This window comes from Equus quagga, chromosome 7, assembly GCF_021613505.1.
Source record: "Equus quagga isolate Etosha38 chromosome 7, UCLA_HA_Equagga_1.0, whole genome shotgun sequence".
In the NCBI taxonomy this organism is placed as follows: Eukaryota; Metazoa; Chordata; class Mammalia; order Perissodactyla; family Equidae; genus Equus; species Equus quagga.
The window spans coordinates 46992512-47015186 of record NC_060273.1 but is presented as its reverse complement, the minus strand read 5'-3'; the positions used below and the strand labels follow the sequence as shown (position 1 = coordinate 47015186).

At 57.0% G+C, this 22675-nt stretch overlaps 1 protein-coding gene across 1 annotated transcript; it reads left to right on the top strand.

The window, feature by feature from the left end:
- Nucleotides 1-2240: 2240 nt before the first annotated feature.
- Nucleotides 2241-16237, top strand: RGS14 (regulator of G protein signaling 14). The gene is made up of 15 exons (XM_046667204.1): nucleotides 2241-2409; nucleotides 9596-9617; nucleotides 9798-9976; nucleotides 10326-10418; nucleotides 10502-10645; nucleotides 11033-11176; nucleotides 11293-11404; nucleotides 11735-11847; nucleotides 12303-12506; nucleotides 14296-14372; nucleotides 14618-14744; nucleotides 14833-14914; nucleotides 15007-15053; nucleotides 15139-15253; nucleotides 15521-16237. Exons 1-15 carry the CDS (start codon nucleotides 2365-2367, stop codon nucleotides 15721-15723), a joined length of 1707 nt encoding a protein of 568 aa, XP_046523160.1. The 5' UTR covers nucleotides 2241-2364; the 3' UTR covers nucleotides 15724-16237.
- Nucleotides 16238-22675: the final 6438 nt, after the last annotated feature.

Genomic DNA, 22675 nt, shown 5'->3' with positions numbered 1-22675 from the left:
AAAGGTTTTCATTAACAGAAAGGAATGTTCGTGGTGTATTATCTGCTTACAAGCAAATCTATGATGAAAAAAAGAAATAAACCAAGTAAACCACCGCGGACACATTTCTGAAAAGAGTGGCCCCTCCTCAAGAAGAGCCTCGGGCAGGTCCTTGAGGAGGTGTTCCAGAAGAGGCCTTGTTATCATCGGAGGTGACGGCTCCACGAGTGTTACTGCCCCTGAAGGCCTTCCAGTGGGACAAGGTGTGGAGGTGGAGGACGGTGATATTGATGATCCTGACCCTGTGTCCACCTGGGCTAAAGTGTGTGCTTGTGCCTTGGTTTTTAACAAAAAAGTTTAAAAAGTAAAGAGAAAAAGGAAAGATTTTAAAAATAAAAAGAGCTTATAGAATAAGGATGTAAAGAAAGAAAATGTGTTTGTACAGCTGTACACAGTGTGTTTGTGTTTTGAGCTGTGTTATTACAAAAGAGTCAAAAAGTTTAAAAAATGAAAAAAATTTATGACGTAAAAAAGTTACAGTAAGCTAAGGCTAATTTATTATTAAAGACATAAAAATACTGTTTTATAAATTTAGTGTAGCCTAAGTGTCCAGCGTTTCTAAGTCTGCAGTCGTGTACAGTAGGGTCCCAGGCCTTCACACTCACTCACCACTCGCTCACTGACTCACCCAGAGCAACTTCCAGTCCTGCAGGCTCCATTCATGGTCAGTGCCCTATACAGGCGTACTATTTTTTATCTTTTATACTGTATTTTATTATATCTTTTCTGTTTAGATACACAGAGACCATTGAGTTGCAGTCGCCTACAGTATTGGGTACAGTAACCTGCTGTCTGGGTTTGTAGCCTAGGAGCAATAGGCTAGGCCATGTAGCCCACGTGTGCGGCAGGCTATACCATCTAGGTTTGCGTAACTACACTCCGTGATGCCCACACGAGGATGAAATCGCCTAACAACGATTAGATTAGATTAGATCAGAATGTATCCTTGTCGTTAAGCAACACGGCTGTATCATCTGGCCACACCTGACTGCAAGGGAGCCTGGCAAGTTAAAGGTTAGCCATGTGCCCAGGAGGAAGAGGACATGAATTTGTGGAGAAGAGTCACTCAATTTCTGCCACTGAAGGGTTCAGGTTACAGCCCTAGAAGGGGGCAGTGAGGTAGAGAATAGAGTAGGAAAGTGAGTGTCACCTTGTCCCTGTAGAGAGGGGCCCAAACAGAAGCAGTGGGCAACTCGAGGGCTCTAAGTAAGCCAATACTTAGAGTAAAACACAAGTCCTTGTAGTGGGTACATGCATGTGTAAGAAAGAGGCAAACTGGGCACTCTGGCTGAAGGCCCTGAGGTCACCCGGGACTGGGCCGGGGCTGAGAGGGCAGGCTCCACTCTTCAGTCGACTGTACTGCACCGGGCTGGGATTGTTATGTGAGCGAGTGTGAATGCATATGCGTCTCTGGGCACAGAGTACCTGATCCATTCCCGTGCTCAGGTGGGCAAGCGTGAGCATACCTGGTTGCACAGGTCACTGGCGTGTCTGAGTACATATGTGCTTGTGTACAGTTGTGCCTGTCACATGCACCTGGCCAAGGGACTGTACATACATAGGACTGAATGCCCAGGTGTTCCTTATGAAGGAGAGCCAGTGTGTTTATAACACGCACACCTGAATGGTCTGTGTGTGCATGACCATGCATGCAAGGTGTGCATCTGTCTGCACACCAGAACACATGCCTAGGAAGTGTCTGGGGATGGAGGTAGTAACTCTGCATGTCCACAACTGCCTGTGGGAGGGGTACGGAGTGCGCATATCCCTGTCACATGGCAGGTGTGAGATAAGTGTGTGCTGTGTAAGGTACATGCATGGATACTCAGTGCACATGTATGCATGTCCATGGGACCCCCTGCCAGGGTGTACAAAGGTGCACAAAGCCCCTGCCCAGGTGTGTGAATGTGCACTTCTGTGTACCTAGACGTGACCTTGGAGCTCCCTGGGCTGGGCCAGACCAGGCTGGACTCTTCACTGAGCATACACAGGCCTCTGCTGTGTGTTGGTGCCTGCGTGGGGCGCTGCCAAGGGCGCGTTGGCGGCATGTGTGTGCGCGCGTGGATGTGTGTGTGTGTGTGTGTGTGTAGGAAGAGGCATTCGCTCTCTTAGACCTTGCTTCTTTCTGTGGTTCGGTTTCTATAGAGACACTTCCTGTGGCAGAGAAAAGAGGTAGTGAGCTGGTGTTTCAGGATGTGAGGGCCCACAGGAGCGGAGCCGGGCTCTCTCTGCTGCCTGCCCGCTGCCGTGCAAGCTCTGGCCGGCACTGCCCACAGTCCACATGGTGCGCACCCCCCGAGGCGGGGACCCGTGAACAGCGACGGCATGCCAGGGAAGCCCAAGCACCTGGGCGTCCCCAACGGACGCATGGTGAGTGTGGGCTCCAGGCCAGGCCCACGGGAGGGGTGGGCACACCCAGGGTGGAGCCCAGGAGGCACACCCGGCAGGGCTGGGCAAGAGCCTGCATTCCGCCAGCGGGCAGAAGAAGTTGGGTACGGACAGCAGCAGGCAGTAGGACCTGGTGCCTTCACCCTAGGACCTTCTAGACGGCCTTGGGAACCTGTGGCAACCCTGGGGATGAGACCAGAGGAGAGGCGGAACAGGTTTCTGGTCCAGCCCCCACTGCTCTCTCACCTGCTACTTTGGCACCACCTGGGGCTGCTTGCATCCTAGGGTAGCAGGCAGGCCTGGCATGCCCCTTGCCTCCCGCACCCCCCATGGTGGCCTCAGCCCCCACATCTCACTTAGCCTCAGCCCTCCTCTCCTTATCCCATGCCCTGATGCCCAAGGTCAGGTAAGGGGGAGCCCTCCCTGGGCCACTGCCCTCCAGCTGGACCTGCTCCTGAGGCTCCCTGCCAGAACTAGCAGTCTTTGGGCAGCTTGGGATGGGTCAGCCGGGTCAGGCCAGGTTGACACAGCTTCTGTCTGTTCTCTTCCTGGGCTACCAGGAAAGGTAGGGTAGCTGGGCACTAGGAAGCCGTTGGCTGCTGCTGCTGCCCCACCCCCTAAACCCTCTCCCTGTCTGCTTGGTGTCCCGGTCAGAGCTTCCCTCAGAGGATCCAGCTTCTTTATTCGTTCAGCAGATGGGACAGGCTAGGCTGGGCCTCCCTTCTCCCGGCTAGGATACCAGCCCACTTGGCAGAGCCCCAGCCCCTCCTAACAACCCCTGGAAGGCCAGACAGTGTCCTAACCTCCCACCTGGCCCCAGCCTAACACTGTGGGACAAAGCCAATGAGTCTAGAGACACCTGGGTTCCAGTCTCGGCTCTGTTGTCCCTTACTAGGGGATCTTCTCTGACCCTCAGTTTCTTTATCTGTAAAATGAGGAGATTGGAACAGATCTCAAAGACTTGTTGAGATGATTAAGTGGACTGATGAATATGAGACCCATGACCCCTTGTGGGGGCTCCATAAATATCAGCCCAATGCCCCCTGCATTCTCAGCCCTTCTTCAAGGATCCCCTGCCTTACCAAGAAACTGAGCACCCTCCTTCCCCCCGACTCCTGCCTCCTAATTCCTAAGACTTGTCTCCACCTCTCCTTCCAGCATCTCTTTATTGCTCAGCCCCAGGCTAGTTGTGTGAGAGAGAGGCAGACTCCTCCAGGCTGGTCCAGTTGTCCACCTCACTATCTCTACCGTCAACCTAACTTTGAAAGTTCAGGAACCCTCGGGCCTGGCATTCTCCTCCTGGCAGCATGACGCTTGGCCATCCAAGCCAAGGAGGAGCATGCCCGCTCCCATGCCTTCCCCAGAGGGCAGCTGGGTTGGTGCTTCTGAGTGGTGCCCAGAACTGCAGGGCAGCTGAGGGGGCCTGGAGACAGACCCAGCCTCTCCCCGTCCCGCATCCACCCACAGCTTCTCTACCTAAAAGTCGTTCAGAGCAGGGAGGGTGCTCCAGCTTCACCCTGAGCCCCAGCAAGCCACAGATGCCCTGGCTCCTCTTGGCGACCTCCACGCACAGGCTTATCTGGGTCCTTCCTGGGCCCACTCTGCACTCTCCATGCCACCTCTTGGAATCCTGAGGGTCACAGATTGGCCACTTGCCAGCCGTTGGGCAGCTTCCTGAGGCCATGCCCAGCTGAGATGGGGAGGGGACAGGCATCGGTGTCTGTGGCAGGGATGTGCAGAGAGGCACCTGGGGCTAGGTGTCTGGCTCCTTCCATGAGGGAGACTCAGAGGAGTAAATGACGTGCTGAGGACAGCGGGCAGGTGGAGGGGCCCGTATTTGAACCCAGCCAATCTGACTCAATGCCAGGGCTGCTCCACCTCCCTGCACTGCCTGGCTCTGTCCTCCCCCACCTCCCCCTGCCACCACCCCACCTGCTGCACTGTCATCTCTGCTGAGGCAACTTCATTTGTCAGCCTCGTCTTTCTGCCACTCAGCCTGTCAGGTAGTTGCAAGGAAACCTGTCACTTAGAGATGGCTCCCAGCCCCACTCCCAGAGATATCTTCACACAGGCCCAACAGCCACTTCATTTGTTCACTCACTCATTCATTCAATAACCCCTCCTTAGGGCCTGCTCTGTGCCAGCCCTGCCCCAGCCACTCAAGACCCAGGCCCAGAGCCCTAGCCCTCACCCTCGAGCAGCTCTCAGTCTGGCAAGGCACAAAAGACATAGGGCAAATAGCAGAATAAAATTTGGGTTTGGGTAGGACCCAGTTCAGGAGTAGAGAAAGCTTGAAGGGAACCTGGGGACGGACAGCTAACTTCTCAACTCACTTCATGCACTGTGGCATGGGAGAGTCTGGAAAGGACATGCCATCTGGAAGAGGGAATGGCATGGGGAAAGGCCTGGACATAGCGAAACAGGGTGTGTGCACAGGGACATGGCCCAAGTGGAGGCTGGGCCTAGAGCCTGGAGAGGGGAAGTTACTGTGTCTGTCACTCTGGGGGCCTGGTTAGTCTCCCCGTCGGACAAGGAGACCTGCAAGGCAGAGCCCACGATACTTCTGCTGCATTCCTGGTGTCCAGCTCAGGGCTAGGGGTCAGCCCCATAGGCTGGCTCAGGCCAAAGGGGCCAGGCACTCTGGGATCTCTGGGGGTGTACCCAGAGAGGACCTGGGGGCCTCATTTTCCCCAAGCTAGGATGAAATGAGATCATGCAGAGTGTTCAGCACAGAAGATGCTTAGTAAATTGGTCCTCCCTTCAAAGTCTGACCCTTCCAGAGGGAAGAGTTCAAGAGGAGCCCCTGGGCCCTTTACCCCTATTGGCCTTGTCCACCTGTGCCCCAAGGGCTGAGGCCCGGGCCTCCCTGTGCCCTGGTACCTCTCCTGCCCGCACAGGAAGGCAGCTTAGTGGAGGGAAGACCTCAGGCTCCAGAGTCGGGCACACTTGGGTTCCTATTTCAGCTCGGCCACCTCCCAGCTGTGTGACTCCTTTGGGCTTAGGTTTCCTCATCTGTAGAATGGGAGTAATAACCCTTGCTGCACAGGATAAGGATGTGAGGACGGAGTGAGAACACGGATGCGTGCTGTCAGAGAGTGCTGGCCACACAATCAGGAAATGTTGGACCACCCTCACCTTAGTATTCTCAGATACCAGCGACCTCCCAGGGCCCTTTTCCTAAGAAAAAAGTATGGCAAACTGAGGCCTGACGAGATTCGGGGGTGCCGCTGGCTACCACACCCTTCCTCGACCATTCTTCCCCTTTTCTCCATTCACTCACCACTTCTCCTCAGCAGGCCGGGTGGGGCAAGGTCGGCCCTGCTCAGCACAACTTCCTCAGGCTTCGGAGCCTGGGCAGTAGGTCGGAGGCGAGCCGGCCAGCAGCATCAGCATGCCATTCCCATGCCTGCTGCTTTCCCATCTGAGACTCCATCACCCTTCCCAGCAGCCCAAGGAGGTTAGGAATGCTGAGCCCCATGCCACCCAGGGGGAAACTGAGGCCCAGAGAAGGGAATTTACTTGCCCTAGACTTGAACTCCATGCTTGCTCCCTCCCACCTCTGGAGCTCTGTTCTGTCTCTCTCAGCCCCAACTCTATGGATTAACATCTGGTGGGCGAGAGGGGCTCGGGAAGGCGGACTACAGGTCACCGAGACGGAGGTGCATAGGCGGAGCATCCCCGGAAAACGGGGCGCAAGGGCCTCCGGGAGTGTGGCGGGCTGCTCAGGGTCCCGATGGCTGGTTGGAGCACCAGGCCAGGAAGGCGCTTTGTGGGAGGGAGTGCAGGCTGGTTCCCTCTGGCAAAGAGGCCTGCCCTCCAGGAGCTACCAGACGGCAGGGGAGAGGCCCAGACGTAGGGGGCAGAGTGCGGCGGGCAGGAGGATTCAGGGGCCTGGTGTTTGGGGATGACTGGCGTCTAGGGGCAGAGATCCGAGAGCGGTTGGGTGGGGGAGCAGGAGCAGATACCCAGGCAGAAGAAACAGCAAAGCAGGAAGCAGGAGTGTGCAGGGGTGTGGGGAAAAGAGAAAAGTTTGACAAAGTGAGGGTGGAGGTGAGGGAGGGAAATAGGGGAGGCGAAGGGGCTCATTAGTCAGGCCCAGGCAGAGCTTCAGCTGTAAGCCGGCAACTGCTCCACCTCCCAGGGCAGGGAGTGGGGCCAGGAGGACCTGGGAACCAGCCCCGCCTGAAGACACCCTCAGTTCAGCATAACGTAAAGAATAAAACAAAATAGGAGTGTGGGCTGGCTTCAGCCCCGGCGCCTCTGCCCTCTCTGGGGTCCTGGTCTGCCCGTGAGCCCCTCATAGGGGGCTCTGAGCAAAGGAGAGGCTGAGTTCGGGCTGGAGGGCAGGCCAGAGAGAGGCCGGTGTGTATGGGAGGAGGGAGAGCCAGGCAGCCACCTCGGGGAGGGAGGGAGTCAGTTTGGTTCCCAGAGACCTGGCAGGAGGGCCTGATGGAGGCACTGAGGCCGGAAAAGCCGCAGGGCAGCCTGGGGAGGAAGATCGTCCAGCAGGCTAATGTAGGGATGAGCAGAGGTGCCAGGAAAGGAATGAGCAGGCCGGTAGGGACCTTGGGCTTCAACTCGTCCTCCTCACACACCCCAGGGGTTGCGACTTTCTCCTGCAACCGTGGGAGATAAAGCGTCAGATCTGGGAGAGCAGAGGCAGGAGGGCGCAGGTGGGGTGCGCTGGGGAACCGGTTCCCCGCCCAGCCTCGCTGTGCACAAACTTTCTCTCCTCCTCAGCAACTAATCCCCACGCTCCAGGTGGGAGACGAGGCTTGAGGAGGAGCCCAAGATTCTAAAACTCAGAAAGGGAGGGCTGGGATTTTAATCTGGGCCTGACAGAGGCAGACACCTATGCCCCTTCCTCTACGGCAGGGCTTTCACACTTGAAAGCCGGAGCAGGGTCAGACACCAGTGCTAACACAGTAATAACAATAAGTAGCGTTCCTTGAACATGTACGCCATGCCAGATGGTATTCTGAGTTCTTTATATATATTTAACTTATTTAATCACAGCAACCCTTTGAAGGTCAGGACCATCATTTGCCCCCTTTGTTTAGAGAAAGAAAGTGAGATACAGAGAGGTGAAGCACCCTGTCAAGATCACACAGCACCAGCTTGAACTCAGGCAGTCTGGGGTAGCACCTGCCTCCATAAGTAACACAAATGCATCAGACTGGCTCCAGGGACCTCTGAGGACAGCGTGAGCCCCTTCAAGGGGAGGCAATTGCCGCTGAGTGCCAGCCAAGGTGGCCATGCTGGAAGAATGCAGGCCAGCTGGGGCATCAGAGTCTTAAAGAGGAGACAGAAAGCTGGGGTTTTAAGTAAAACTCCTGATTTTTTTTTAAAGGTATGCTTTTTGGGGCAGGGGGGGAAGATTGGCCCTAGGCTAACATCTGTTGCCAATCTTCCTCTTTTTTTTCCTCCCCCCAAGCCCCAGTACATAGTTGTATATCATAGTTGTAAGTCCTTCTAGTTCTTCTATGTGGGCCACCACGAGAGCATGGCTTGATGAGCAGTGTGTAGGTCCACACCCAGAATTCAAACCGGCAAACCCCAGGCCACTGAAGCTGAGCACGCAAACTTAACCACTTGGCCGTGGGGCTGGCCCCAAAACTCCTGATTTTGAAATGTGGGAAACCCTTTTAAACTTTAAAAGAAGAAAGCATTCTGAGGGCCAAGATATTAATAATGTCACGTATCTGTACCTGCAGGCCAGCTCTAGCCACAGGTGTGTGACCTGGGTGCTCCCAGGTGGGAGTAGGGAGCAGGGAGGGAAATTCCAGCCAGGAGGGCAGGGAGAGGCTTCCTGGGGGAAGAGATGTTTGCAGAACCATTTCCAGTGAGGATGGAAAGAAGGGACAGGTGGTGAAAGCTCCTGTGACAGGGCCTAAAGAAAATGTAGGAGGTGAGAAGGAGGAAGGAATTGGGGATGACTCAAACACTGGTGGTGGAGCCCAGGTGATGGGAAGAAAGACAGGATGCAGGGAAGCTGGTTCAGCGCCCTTCTTTGTGGCTGGCTGTGGTGCCTTCCATTTGGGACTGGTTAAGTTGGAAGGGCTTGCGGGACATTTGGGCAGAGATGTTAGTGGGAAGTTGACCATATGTTCTTGGAGCTGGGGAGATATGGGAGGCAGAAAGAGCCCAGGACAGAGTCAGAGACGGGCAGAGGCCACCTTGCATGGGTAGGAGACGACGAGGAAGCTGGTGGAGCTGCAAGGAAGGTAGGAAGAAGGCCAAGGGAAACCACTGCAAGAGTCATTTTGAAAGGAGTGTTTTTCTGTTTCACTAATGGTTGGGATTCCCAGAGAAGTCGGAATTGTGCATAGGGGGCAGGGGAGAGGATGGAGTTGGCCTCTACAGCAATGCTATTCAGAGTGTGGTCCATGGATTAGTAGCACCAGCATCATCTGAGAGCTTGTTAGAAATGGAGAGTTTCAGGCTCCATCCTGGGGCTCCTCCCAATCATTCTAATACACACTGAAGTTTGAGAACCCCTGCTCTATACTATAAAATAGCATCCTGTGGCTCATCCAAGGAGGGGTGGGACCCATGGGAGTCACTGGGCCCCAGGAGAAAACAGTTGCAATAAGGAGATCATCAGCAACAGAGACACCTCTCCTTCCTCAAAGACAACAGCAAACATTGATATAGCACTCACACATGCTGGCCACTATTCTAGATGCTGGAAATACATTAAACTGATTTGATCCTCACTATTATTACCATCATCCCCTATTGACAGATAGAGATGAACAAATAACTTGCCCAAAGTCACACAGCTGGTAAGTGGCAGAGACAGGATTCAAATCTGTGTTCCTCCTCACCATGCTATACACCTGGGCTCACCCAGCAGGTGCCCAGGGGGGGAGGCGTGGGGGCATGGGAGAAGGCATGGATGGAGTCTCAGGGCACCTGCCCAGGGGCCTGGGGCAGCTGGAAGGTATCTGGCATGAGTCCCAGCACACAGTGGTTGGCACATGATGGGAGGGGAGCCAGGGACAGCCTGAGCAAACCCCTGAGCAAGCAGCGAGCTGGCTGGGAATGCCCAGCATGGACATCCAGGCAGAGGACAACACAGCTCCAGTCCTGGAGGCTGGGCCGGGAACTGTCCCTTGAGGGTCCACCCTGGGCTCTACTCTGACTTTCTGCCTCGGGTCTCTTGTAGGTTTTGGCTGTCTCAGATGGAGGTAAGTGACAGGGTGTGTGGAGGAAGCCTGGCTGGGGTGGGTGGGGTCTGTGTGTGCGGAAACACGGTGGGGATACCCCTGCCACTTGCTGTCTTTCCAGGGAAAGTACCTGCAGGTGGGGTTGGGACAGGGGCTGGGCAAGGCCACAAGGCTCATCTCCACCTGTCCATCCCCCTACAGAGCTGAGCAGCACTGCAGGGCCCCAGGGCCAGGGCGAGGGCCGCGGCAGCTCCCTCAGCATCCACAGCCTCCCCAGTGGCCCCAGCAGCCCCTTCCCCACCGAGGAGCAGCCTGTGGCCAGCTGGGGCCTATCCTTCGAGCGGCTGCTGCAGGACCCGCTGGGCCTGGCTTACTTCACTGTAAGCCCTGGGGTGGGATGGGGAGGGCAGATGGCAGTGGCCACGATGGGGGAGGGGCGGTGGGCACGGGGGAAGGCATGGATGGAGCCTCAACTGGCCAGAGTGGGATTCCTCCGTCAGCTTCCTCGTCCAGCTTTTCTTGGGCACCCTCTTCTTCCTTTCCCACCTGGGAACTTTCCTTGTCTCTGCCTCTCCTTTTCTCTCTGTGCCTCCAGATCTGGCTCCATCTGTCTGTCTGGCCTTATCTGTCTGTCTTGGCCTCTTGGCCCTGTCTCTATCCCAATCTCTTTGACCACAATCCCTGACTAGGTCTCTGTGTCTCTGACTGCCTCCTCCTTCGCACCCCCAGGAGTTCCTGAAGAAGGAGTTCAGTGCCGAGAACGTGACCTTCTGGAAGGCCTGCGAGCGCTTCCAGCAGATCCCGGCCAGTGACACCAAGCAGGTGGGGGAAGGGGGAGCTGGGGCAGAGAGGTGGGACCAGGGCCTGGGCCGACCCCTGACCTTCTCCTGTCTCTCCTGCCCCAGTTAGCTCAGGAGGCCCGTAACATCTACCAGGAGTTCCTCTCCAGCCAGGCGCTGAGCCCCGTGAACATCGACCGGCAGGCCTGGCTCGGCGAGGAGGTGCTGGCCGAGCCCCGACCGGACATGTTCCGGGCACAGCAGCTTCAGGCGAGCCGTCCCGGGGACGCGGGCTGGGTTGAGGGGGCGTGGCCTTGGAAGGGAGCGCGATGGAGGAGAGGTGGAGCCAGATCCGGGGCCTGGGGTGGGGTGGAGAAGCGGCCAAATTCGGATCCTGGGGCCGAGCTAAACGCCACGGCAGGGCGCAAGTCAGAGGACCGTAGCAGAAGCGGTGGTGGAGGGGATAGGGAGGGGCCTAGCTGTGGTCGAGGCGGGGCCAAGAGTAGGGGCGGGGCCTGGATCCTGGCGGTGGGAAGTAGGAGCTGGGGGCTCGCTCCCTGGGTTGGGGACCCGGCGAACCCCGAGGGCCGGGCCTGGAACTCCGGAAGCACGCAGAGTGCCCGCCTCAGGCTCACTGCCCTCGCGCCCGCCCAGCAGATCTTCAACTTGATGAAGTTCGATAGCTATGCGCGCTTCGTCAAGTCCCCGCTGTACCGCGAGTGCCTTCTGGCGGAGGCCGAGGGGCGTCCCCTGCAGGAACCTGGCTCCTCGCGCCTTGGCAGCCCTGACACCACGAGGAAGGTGTGTACCAGGGGCTGCAGGGGGCAGGGGGCCGGGCGCAGATCTGCGGGGGTGTGCCCACCGTCTGCATCTGGCCTAGGGCCTGACCCGTGCCAGCGCCTTCTCTGTACCCGCAGAAGCCCAAGCTGAAGCCTGGAAAGTCGCTGCCGCTGGGCGTGGAGGAGGTGGGGCAGCTGCCGCCTGCTGAGGGCCCTGGGGGCCGCCCGCTCCGCAAGTCCTTCCGCAAGGGTGAGGGCAGGATGCCACAGAGATGCATGGGGGCGTGAGTTTGGGCAAACTTTGAGAACGCCCCCTTCCTCTACTTGTCTCACAGACAGTCTATAAGTCTGTGAAAACCGAAGTGTAGGACCCTATGACTACCACGTTCCCCCGGGGAAGGGGGAGTGGGTTCCCAGGCTAGACCCCAGAATTTTGGGACCTCCCCTCAGTAGCAAACCCAAACCACGTTAGACTCCTGCAGGAGGGCTCCAACAGAGTCCACCTGGCTGGGGAGAGGCCTCAGCAGAGGGGTGGGTGTAGGGAGGGGGGCTCTCCTGCTCATTGCTCCCTCTGCCCTAGAACTGGCAGGCGGGGTGGCCAACTCGGGCTTGCGCCGAGAGTCCCAAGGCTCCCTCAACTCCTCCGCCAGTCTGGACCTCGGCTTCCTTGCCTTTGTCAGCAGTAAATCTGAGGTGAGCCGACTGCTGGGGGAGATGAGGGGCGGGCTAGGGCCACTCCTCAGGCCCCTTTGTGTGGCGGCCATCAGTCCTGGTCACTGTATCCACTTCAGTCTCCCTGCTTGCCCCCCATGGACGACCCCTCAGCCTCCTTACTTTCTTCCTGTCCTCACCACATTGGGCCCCATCTGTGTCACGGGTGCACATCCTCTTCAGCAGATGTGTGTGCAAGGGTGGCTGCCCAGGGGTACACAGCATGTGTATGGGAGTCAGTGGGTGGACCTGTCTCTGGGTGCCCATATGCCTGGGTGAGCACACATGTGTTCCCGTAGAAGACTGTACCTTGCCTACGGGTGTGCCCTTGGGCATGTGTGTTTGTGCGTGCACCCCGGTGAGCTTACCTGTCTGTACCTGTCTGCATGTCCTTGCATGATTACACATGACCTCCCCCAACTCCTGCCCTGAATCAGAGCCACCGGAAGAGCCTTGGGAGCTCAGAAGGTGAGAGCGAAAGCCGGCCAGGGAAGTACTGCTGCGTGTACCTGCCCGATGGCACAGCCTCCTTGGCCCTGGCCCGACCCGGTCTTACCATCCGTGCCATGCTGGCAGGCATCTGTGAGAAACGAGGCCTCTCTCTACCTGACATCAAGGTCTACCTGGTGGGCAACGAGCAGGTGCGAACCTGGCTTGGTCTCCAACTCTAACTTCCTTCCTGATCCTGTTCCCAACCTCATTCCTGTCTCTGCTTGGCTGTGACCTCAACTCCAGTTCCATTCCTAATCCCCTGGACCAACCCTAATTCCATCCCCGCCCCCTATCCTCACCCCCTTCCTAACTCCAGCGCCCCCCAAAACCCCACCCCTTACCCCACGCCCAACTCAAAATCAACCCAGCACCAACTCCTCGCTCAAACTCAGATATCCACTCTCATCCCATGAAAATCCTGTCCACATCCCATCCCCATCCTAGTTTCCAGCTTCGCCCATCATCCTCACTGTGACGGTCTCTGGGAGGTAGAGTAGGAGAGAACCACTGCTGGAGCTGGGTTTTCCCCCATCGCTCCCGAGTTCAGACTGACCATCCCTGAAATGGCCGTTTGGGGGAGCCCTCACCTCCTCTGCCACTAGGGGCACCCAACTGCACCTAACCTATGAAAAACTCCTTTAGGTGCAAATAGCATAGCTTTAAAGAGGAGTCTAGAGGAAAACTCACTTTAAACTGAACCATCTCATAAGGGGGATCTGAAGGAAGAATGCTGCATCCCAGGGAGACGCATCAGGATTTCATTTACCCAGTAGACAAGTTCTAAGGCCCTGCCAGGTGGGTGGGCAGAGGGCCCCGGGCCTGAGCTCTGTCCTCCAGGTACACAGGCTGGAGGTGAACCAGGCAGGATGTGATCAGCGAGGAGGGGTCAAACCTCCAGGGAGTTTCTAGGACAAGGTAGGGTTTTCTGATTAGTCCCAGGAAGGCTTCATGGAAGAGGCAGCAGTTGATGAGGATGAGGAGTTTGCCTGGCAGAGCTCCTGGGGGAGAACATTCCAGGCTGGGGGAACAGCTGAAGAGAAGGCCTGGAGGTGGGTAGGAAGTGCAGGGCATGTTCAGGGGCCTGGAGCGTGGGAGCGTGAGGGCAGCAGTGGGAGGAGCTCTGCCCACTCCCTCAGGCACCCAGGCAGCCTCCACATGGGCTTTCACGTCTGCTAAATATAACTTCACCACCCACACTCCACCTGTCCCTGCAGCACGGCACAGCCTATGCCTGGGAGAGGCTGCCTCCTGGCCCTGGGCTGGTGCAGCCAGTGGAGCCTATGCGGGCAGTAGTCACTACAGCTGCTGTCTGTGTACCTACTGTGTGCCAGGCACTGTGCCAGACACTTCACATCCTTCTGGCCTCACAGCGGTCTTGAGGGAAGGGTCCTTTCTGCAGTGAGGAGACAAGAAGTGTCCTTAGTAGGTGGGGACGGAGAGAAGTAGACAAGTGTCAAAAAAGGGGCAAGGCCTGGGTGGCTGACCAAAGGTGGGTGCACAGGAAGAAATGCCTCCAGCTGAGCTGGTTGGGTTTCAGATGCCCGAGGGACAAGGGGCAGCTGTTCAGGAGGCAGAGCCTGGCCTGACCCCGAAAGAGGCGCCTGGTGATTCAGGACCTAAGCCTGTCGGTACCCAAGCAGCCCCATAACCATTTCATGCCCACCCCTACCCCATGGAATTTCCAACTCTGTTCCCTTTCCAAGTCCGTCCAGCATTCTTGCCACCATTCTCGCCACCATTCTCCTTGGCCTTGGCTATGTCAGGCTCTGATTCCGACCTGGTCTCTTACCCCATCCGCGTCTCTATGCCTCACCCACCCATTGGCCTTTCTCTCTGACTCTTAGGGTGGCCACGGGAGGAAGTAGGGTGGTTTCCTCGGACCCCAGGGATCGCTTGGGGTGGGGGGAGGGACTCTGAGACCCTGCCTGCCATCTGCAGAAGGCACTGGTCCTGGATCAGGACTGCACCGTGCTGGCAGACCAGGAAGTGCGGCTGGAGAACAGGATCACCTTCGAGTGAGTGCCCCTCCCGCCGGGCTTGAGTCCTGGGTCCCAACGCTCGCTTAAGTCCCAGTTCAGGCTGCTCTTCTCCCCCTCAGGCCCCGCCCCTTGAGCTAACCCCGCCCGCCCCCCCCCCCCCCCCCCCCAAGTAGTCCCACTCCCAGTTCAGGCTCCGGCCCCTCTCGAGCCTGTCCCAGGTGCGTTGGGGAGGGAGGGGAGGCCGGCTCTCAGCCCTTTCGCAGCGCGAGGGTCCCGTGCAGGCTCGAGTTGGCGGCGCTGGAGCGCGTGGTGCGGATCTCAGCCAAGCCCACCAAGCGGCTGCAGGAGGCGCTGCAGCCGGTCCTGGCGAAGCACGGCCTCAGCCTGCAACAGGTGGCGCTACACCGGGTGAGCGGCGGGACCGCGGGCGCGGCCACGGGCGGGGGCGGCGGGGAGCGGGCTGCCTGTCCCGCGGGCTGCTGACCTGTCCCCGCAGCCAGGTGAGAAGCAGCCGCTGGATCTGGAGAAGCTAGTGAGCTCGGTGGCGGCCCAGAGAGTAGTTTTGGACACTCTCCCAGGTAGGGGGCTTGGTTCCCGGGGTCGGCTCTGTCCCAGGAGAAAGGGGGTCCAGGCAGGAAGCAAACACGAACGGTGGCGCTCTCTGCCGCAGGTGTGAAGATCTCCGAAGCTGGCGACAAATCCCCCTGCCGCAGCCAGGTGAGCGACAGGCGCGGCGCCCTCTTCCTCTCCTGCCCAGTGTGTCTCCCCTCCTGGTTGTGGCTCTGACCCCACATTCTCGCAGGGCCGTCCACCTAGAACCCAGGACAAGGCCGCCCATCCCCCCCAACTGCCCCTCAACTCGCTGGCCGAGACGCCCAGTAGTGTCACTGGGAAGAGGCAGACCTGTGACATTGAAGGTACATTCAGGATGGTGGGTGCTAGGGACTTGGGACCTTGAGGGTGGCATCAGGGGACTGGATGCCGTTGGGGCTAGAACAGGAAGGCTAGGGGCCATTGCGATTGAGGGACGAGCGGGCCTGGGATAGGGATAGCGGGGCTGGTGGCAAGGATGCATCCGTACTGGAGACAGGGAGGCTGTGGCCGAAGTATGGGCAGCAGGACTGTGGTGGACTAGTGTAGGCAGGTCTGTGCGGGCAGGCCCCTGACCCTTTGGCTGCCCCTAGGCCTGGTGGAGCTGCTGAATCGGGTGCAGAGCAGTGGGGCCCATGACCAGAGAGGCCTTCTGCGCAAAGAGGACCTGGTACTTCCAGAATTTCTGCAGCTGCCTGCCCAAAGGCTCAACCCACAGGAGGCCCCACCACAGACTGAATCAGCGGCCCAGCCAAAGGAGGGCCCCTCAGACTCCACTGCCCACTCCGCCCTCTGACAGCTGCCCAACAGTCCAGGCTGGCTGTATGGCACCTGGTGGGCCAAGCATGCCATGGGCCCGCTCTGCATGCCCTATCTGTGCCATGAGTGTCCCTGGCCCTTCCTGCCACGGGCAGGCCCTCGGGAAGAGCCAGGATGGAATGGAGTGGAGCTCAGAGGAGCCACACCCCACAGCTGCCACCACATGGTCCCTCATAGGCTTGCCCACCCATCCCTTGCAGCCAGGCCACTGGGAGGAGGTGGGCCTAGCTCCTCAGGTGCAGGCATGTCCAACACAGAGGGGTGGCGTTGGCAGCGCCAGCCTCCCTCTCCCTCCATGCCAAGCCTCAACAGGAAGCAGGAGGAGGGGCCGGCCCCTCCTCAGGAGCTTGTATGAGTAAGGCCTGGGGGTATAGGCAGGCAGCCCTTCCCTACCCACTAGACTCTACTGGACATATGGATTTGGCAGTTGGCTTGGGCAGCTGGGTTTGTCCTGGATGTATGATATTGTTATTATAATAATTATTATTATTCTGCCATGAGGTGTGTTCCTTTTGTGCCAGTCTACCCTGTGCCACCCCTGACAAACCACACTGCCTCTGTCACCCAGGTCAGTGCCAGGAAGCTCCCGGGGACCTCAGGTGTGCCCCCTGACTTCCTGTTGTCAGAACGTCTCTTCCTGACTGCACAGAGTATCCGGGTGTGAGTGTGAGAGAGAGAGCAAGAGAGAGGGAGGGAGGGGAGGAGGGAAGGAGGAAGTGGGGAGCGGAAGACCCTCTGGGGAGCTGTGCCTCTGCTAGGCGTCATCATGCTGCTCCTTGGTCTCTGTGGCTCTAAGTACGGGGTCTGGTTGCTGTTTTCCACTTCTTTTGAGGACTGAGTATCTCTGCAGAGATGGCTGTGGGCTTCTTTGGATGCATCGAAGGCCTTGTGGGAGGTGCTGGCTGTTATGGCAGGAGCAGGTTCTGCCCCTTGCCTACTTTTCCTGGGCGGTCTTCTCTATCTCCAGGGAGCCAGGGAAGCCCAGACCCCACACAGAGAGGGGAATCAGGGAGGAACTCCCAGAAGGAGGCAGCTTGCAGGCAGAGAAGCCAGACTCAGTCCTGGTGCTGCTGCAACAGAGGAAGCAGGGGACACAGGAGCCTTGAGAAGGCATCTCGGAGAGTGAGGGGCTCTCCTGACTGCCTCAGACAGGTCGAGCTCTCTTTCCCCACTCCAGCTCCCCTCTGTCAGGAGCTCCCCTAACCCCCACTGCCCACTCCCTATCATGTACCTGGCTCCTCATCCTTGAAATTCATGGGAGAGATCAGTGTGGTTTGCTGGCCCATAGCACCTTTCTCTAAAGGCTGAACCCAAGCCATCCTCCAGGGCTTCAGCCCTCTGCCCCCTCAGCCCATTTTGTTTGGCTGGGTTGACCCAACCCCCTGGCTGCTGGAGTGGGCTCATGACCCAGGCCTGGCCAGTCAGAGTTTGGCTCAGGGATGATCCTCTGACCCAAGCCAGAATCCCAATCCTGGTTATTTTCTACTGTCTCCTGGGGATTTGCAGAAAGGACATGCAGGGAGAGAAGCTACAGGCGATGGAAGCCAACACAGGAGGGCAGGACTGAGAGATGGGAGGACATTCCTGACAAAAATTATCTCAACACCTAAATTCACCTGTGCCTGAAGTCAACCACTCCCAGACTTTCTCGTTAGGCAAAGCAATACAATCTTTCGATGTGTGTATGCTTGTTACTCTGTGTGGAGTTTCTAAGACCTGCAACCACAAAAGTCCTGCTTCATTGAAGATCTTGGCTGAAACACCTCAGAGGAGCCTTCCCTGGTCACTTTACGCTCTGGTCTAAATGTTTATGTCCCCCCCCCCCCCCCGGCCCCCCGTCAAATGCATATGTTGAAATCCTAACCCTGAAGGTGATGGCATTAGGAGGCAGGGCCTTTGGGAGGAGATTAGGTCGTGAGGATGAACCCCTCATGAATGGGATTAGTGCTTCTACAAAAGAGACCCCAGAGAGCTCCCTCACCCCTCCACCATATGAGGACACAGAGACGGCTGTCTGTGAAACAAGAAATGGGCTCTCACCAGACGCCAAATCTGCCAGCACCTTGATCTTGGACTTCCAGCCTCCAGAATGGTGAGAAAGAAGTTTCTGTTGTTTAGAAGCCCCCAGCCTCTGGTATTTTTGCTATAGCAGCCTGAACAGACAAAGACTCCCTTTATGAAATGCTCCCCAACTTTGTTCCCCACCATTCTATCCGGTTGTCTTCCCTCTCAGCACTCGGCCCACTCTGTAATGATCTTGTTTACTTATTTATACTGGTTTGCTGACAATACAATGTACCTTCCCTGATGGCAGGGACCTTGTCCATCTTAGTGACCACTGTGTCCCCTTGGCCTAGTAGGTTGACAAATGATGCTGCAGGCTTAGATAGCCCCACCAAAGGACCCAGAGACAGCAGAGCAGTGGGGGTCCTGGGCAGTGGACTGCGTAGCCCCAGGGTCACAGTCTGTGGCCAGAGATGCGGGTAGGGAGACCAGCCCATGTTCCTTCCCTGACCAGCTGCAGGACCTCTTTCACACTTCTTGGGTCTGGGGCTTCTCCCTTGTGACACCCTTCCATGTGCCCCAGAAGAGAAAGGTGAGGACACCAGGTGAGAGATGGGGTATCTTCCCAAAGTTGGAAGATCCTGCAGGCCAAGCCCACCCTTCTGCAGACCCTCAGCAATGATGCCTATTACTCTGAGGGACCAATGAGATTGCCCCATGAGAAAGGGGGTCTGGGGCCAGCTGGAAGGGCCTGCATGGAAGTCAGCCCCTCCAGGGGGAGGAATTCACATCTTCTGAAGTCCCCCAGTTAGACACGCTTCATCCTTTATCTCATTTTTGTCCCCACAACAGCCTGGTGGTGATGAAACCAAGGCTGCAGGAGGGGGAGTAACCAGCCCAGGATCCTGCAAGTGTTGCTGGAGCTTCACTAGCACTCAGGCTGTCTGATTCAGGGACATACCAGGGAGGGTGTGGATGCTGTAGAACCTCTAACAGGACGCCAGTGTCCTCTTAGAGGAGGGTACGTTCATATGCCTACTTTGGGGGTAAGTTTGGGAATTTCTGCTAAACATTAAAAACACACAGCCTGTGATCCCAGCAGTGCTACTAGAGAGTTCTCACTCCCGGGCACAAGGAAACCCATCCCTGCAGGGGGTTTGCCTATGACCGAGAACTGGCTAACAGCCAAATGTGCCTGGGAGCAGGGTAACACAGTTGTGGTGGTGTGTCCATGCTCTGCAGTACCACACAGCAGATAAAGAATTGGGTTCAGTGTGTCCTGACATGGAAAAGTTTCCAAGACATGTTGTTATGCGGTAAAAGAAAGCAGAGCATTGCATGTGGCATGATAATTTCATATAAGCCACAACTACGCCAGCGCTTATAAGTGTAAAGAAGAGAAAGAGAATGTTCTAGAAGGATATATGCTAAACTGACAGAGATGGGGAGGGGACCAGGACTGGAGGTAGTGGTCAAAGAAGGCCTATGCCTTAGCTTTAATTATTTCTAAAGGATGTAATTAAAAATAATTATAATCACACAAAGAACTCCCAGGGCCACTTCTTTGTCACTGCTCGTCTGTCATCCCTTTCTCCAGAAGTAAAACCTCACTTTCCTTTTGGGGCTTCAGCCCACTGCCCTCCTTGGCCCATTTTGGCTGGCTCGGTATGTCCCTCTGCCACAATCCCCTCTGTCACCCCCTCCCACAACAAGCCCCCTGAGGCAGTGCTGGGCTGAGGGAAACCCATTCCCTCCTCCCAGTTTCTCACTCCCGGAAGGCCTTGAGGCCCTGGGCCCTCACCATCCCAGCTTGGCCAGGCCCCACCTGCAGGCCCGTGGCGAGGGGCACCAGCCGATCAACCCATGGGGCCATGTTTCAAAGCCACTGCACAGACCAGGACTCTTGGGTGGTCGGGAAAGGTGGCAGAGCTGCTTCCACTCACCCCAGCAGGAGGGGAGCCCCAAGGGCAGTCAGCCTGTCCACCCAGCGCCCAGAGTGAAGGAGGGGAGAGAACACACATTTGCTGACCACTCTGCGGCCTCCAACACCCCCATCTTGCAGAAGACACAGGCTGAGAGAGTAGGTGTGGCTTCCTCAAGGACACCTGTGGGACCCGAGCCCATGGTTCCAAGCCTCTAAGAGAGAATCAAACTACCTGACTCTTGTCCCCACACCCCCTTGACAGCCTTGGGACTGGGGAAGGGGATGGCACAGAATGGGCACAGGGCAAGCACAGAGCACACAGTGACTCTCAACTCTGGGCCAGGACGGGGGCAGGTATAGCCACCAGCTGATCACTTGGAGCCTAGCTGGAAGTGCTGATGCAGCTGTGGGGCGGTGCTCCCTGTGGCAGCCACCCTCCCCTCAAGGGAGAGCACAAGGTGCACCCCACAGGGGGCCTGGCCTGGTGGTCAGGTGACTCTGCCTTCTTGGGGGTAGGAGGCTGGAACTCAGCTTCCACAGGGAAACAAAGTCCTGGATGGAGAGGAACGCACATAGTTGGTTACATTGAATCAGATGCAGCCCAAGCTGGGCACAGGCCTCTACTTCTGCACAGCTGCCAGGGGCTCCATTTGTGTCGTGGTAGTCCTGGGGATTCCAAGAAGAGCTAAGAACATGAACGTGTCTATGTGTCCGGTGACCCCTGCTGGGTCTTGGCGAAGGGCGCTCTGTGACCATCTCAGCTCTGTCTCCAGAGAACTGGAGGTAGACCTTGGGGGTAGAGCAGAGGCAGGAAGCCAAGGAGAAGCGCCACAGCACCAGCAACCCCCCTCCTGGCCAGCCCAGGGTGCCGGCTGCCAGACTGGAGTCCTGGCCAGCTAAGATGGGTGGGCAGAGATAACCCCACTAGCCGAGGAGGCCACCATCTTCCTGTCCCCTTGCTGAGGGGCCGAAGGAACTCAGAACCCAGATCCAAAACTGGAGTGTGGAGTGCGGAACTGGAGCTCGGAGCCTAAAGCACGAAGCCTGGAACTGGAACCTGGAGCCCAGATGCAGAACCTGGAACCAAGAGCCTGAAGTCTAGAACCTGGAGTCTGGAATCTGGAATCAGAGATTGGAGCCCAGAATGTAGAGCCCAGTGCCTAGAAGCAGAGCCCCAAGCTTGATATTTGATCCCTGACACTGGAGCTTAGCTCTGGGAATCCAAACCCAGAGCTTGCACCTGAGAACTTGGAGTGCAGGTCCTGGAGATGCCCGCTGCAGGCCAGAACCAGAGTGGGGACCCCAGAAGCTGGAGACAGCCTCCAGGTCCAGAACACGGAGCCCATGACCTGAAGTCTAAAGCTAGACCTCACAGCTTCAGGTCTGGAACCTAGAAGCCAGAGCCTGGGCCTACCATCTGGGAGCCTGCTGTCCAGAGCCTTGCGCTCAGGTGTGGTGCCTGAGGCCAGCCTGAGGCCTGGAGCCGCAGGAGGAAGGGAGCCCAGGAGAAGAGGTGATATCTGAGAAAAGCCTGGAGCAGCCTCAGCTCTTTTGGCCACAGACTTTGGTCTCATCAGTCAATGAGTGACCCGTGCCTGAGCCAACAGGATTAATCATTATAGGGCACTTATCCTCCAAACAGGGATGAGGCATCCTCAGGTCAGCTGCCCCTGCCCTGGTCCCGCAGGATCTAATGTAGCCTTGTGCTCCTCATCTGGAAAATGGGGCTCAGAGGGGACAACACATCAGGGCCCAGTCTGCTCTGTGCCAGTCAGCTGAAATTGAAGTCCAGACACTCTGAGAGAGGACAAAGTCAAGAGGGTCGGGGAGGGATCACTTTGTCCCCCAGAGGGAGGTGGTAGGTGGCCCCAACTGTGTCATCCAGCCCACTGGTGAGAACAGCTGCCTTGAGCATAGATACAGAGAAGATGCGTCCATGTGTGTGCACTGCACGTTCACGTCTGTGTCATGTGCATTCATGCTGTCCTGAATGCTGGAATAGAATGCTCACTGCCATATTCACAATGTACAGTGCTGTGCTGACTCATAGTGGGGCTTATAGGTTGCCTGAATAAATAAACATGTTGGTCAGAAGAGGCAGGAGTTCTCAAACTGTGCTGATGGGGAACCCTGTCGTGGGATTACACTGGTCGTCAACCAGTTCCCCCCAAAAAACTCAGTTCATGGACAGATGGTCTAGAATGTTAGTTTTTGCCTGCCTTGACTTCCCTCAAACTTTAGGTCCTACAGAAAACTCACACACAGCAAACTCTGTGTATTTAAGGAGCAAATGGATCTAAACAGAGAATTGCAGAAACAGCTGGTTGTGCCAACTCCCACAGCTTGCTCAGTTCCTGGACGCGCACACTTGTTCCTGGGATCGATCTCTGCTCTGTTCGGCCGGCAGTCGTGCCCCTCCTGGGGAAATTGTTTTCGTTGGTGTGACGAAATTCAATATCTGTCAGCCTGTTACATTGACGTTGGCCATGCTGTCTCTGCTCGCACCTCTCCTGCTCCTTCCCAACTCATTCCAAGCTGCTCCCTCCCCCAGCACTGCCCCAGGACGGCTCTCCCAGGTCACTAAATCTGCGCTCTTCTCACATTACCTGACATCTCAGCAGCATTTGACCCAGCTGACCAGGGTGTCTCTCTCAAAACACGGGTGACCCTGGCTTTTGGGGCACCTACTTTTCTGCTCTTCCTTCCAATCCCTGCCGAGCCTCTCAGTTTCCTCTGCTGGTCCCTCTTCCGCTGCCCTCCCTCAGACGTGCGTGCTCCTCTGGGCTCAGCCCGGGCCCCATCTCTCCTCACTGTGCATATTCTCCCTGGGGGGGCGCCTTCCCAGGCACCACCTGAGGCCTGCGAGGCAGGCAGGAAGCCAAGTCACTGTGGGCCCCCAGCCTGTGACAAAATGCTGATCTTTATGCCAGCAGAGGCAAGTTTTAAAAGGTGGAGGGGCGACATGGTGAGGACTGCATTTTGCGAAGCTAGCTGGCTGCTT

Bases quoted from the DNA above. Each gene is read 5' to 3' on its own strand.
- RGS14 (XM_046667204.1), top strand. From the start codon at position 2,365: ATGCCAGGGAAGCCCAAGCACCTGGGCGTCCCCAACGGACGCATG. The intron at 9,977-10,325 runs GTAAGCCCTGGG...TCGCACCCCCAG, and splicing joins TGGGCCTGGCTTACTTCACT to GAGTTCCTGAAGAAGGAGTT. The intron at 14,915-15,006 runs GTAGGGGGCTTG...TCTCTGCCGCAG, and splicing joins AGTTTTGGACACTCTCCCAG to GTGTGAAGATCTCCGAAGCT.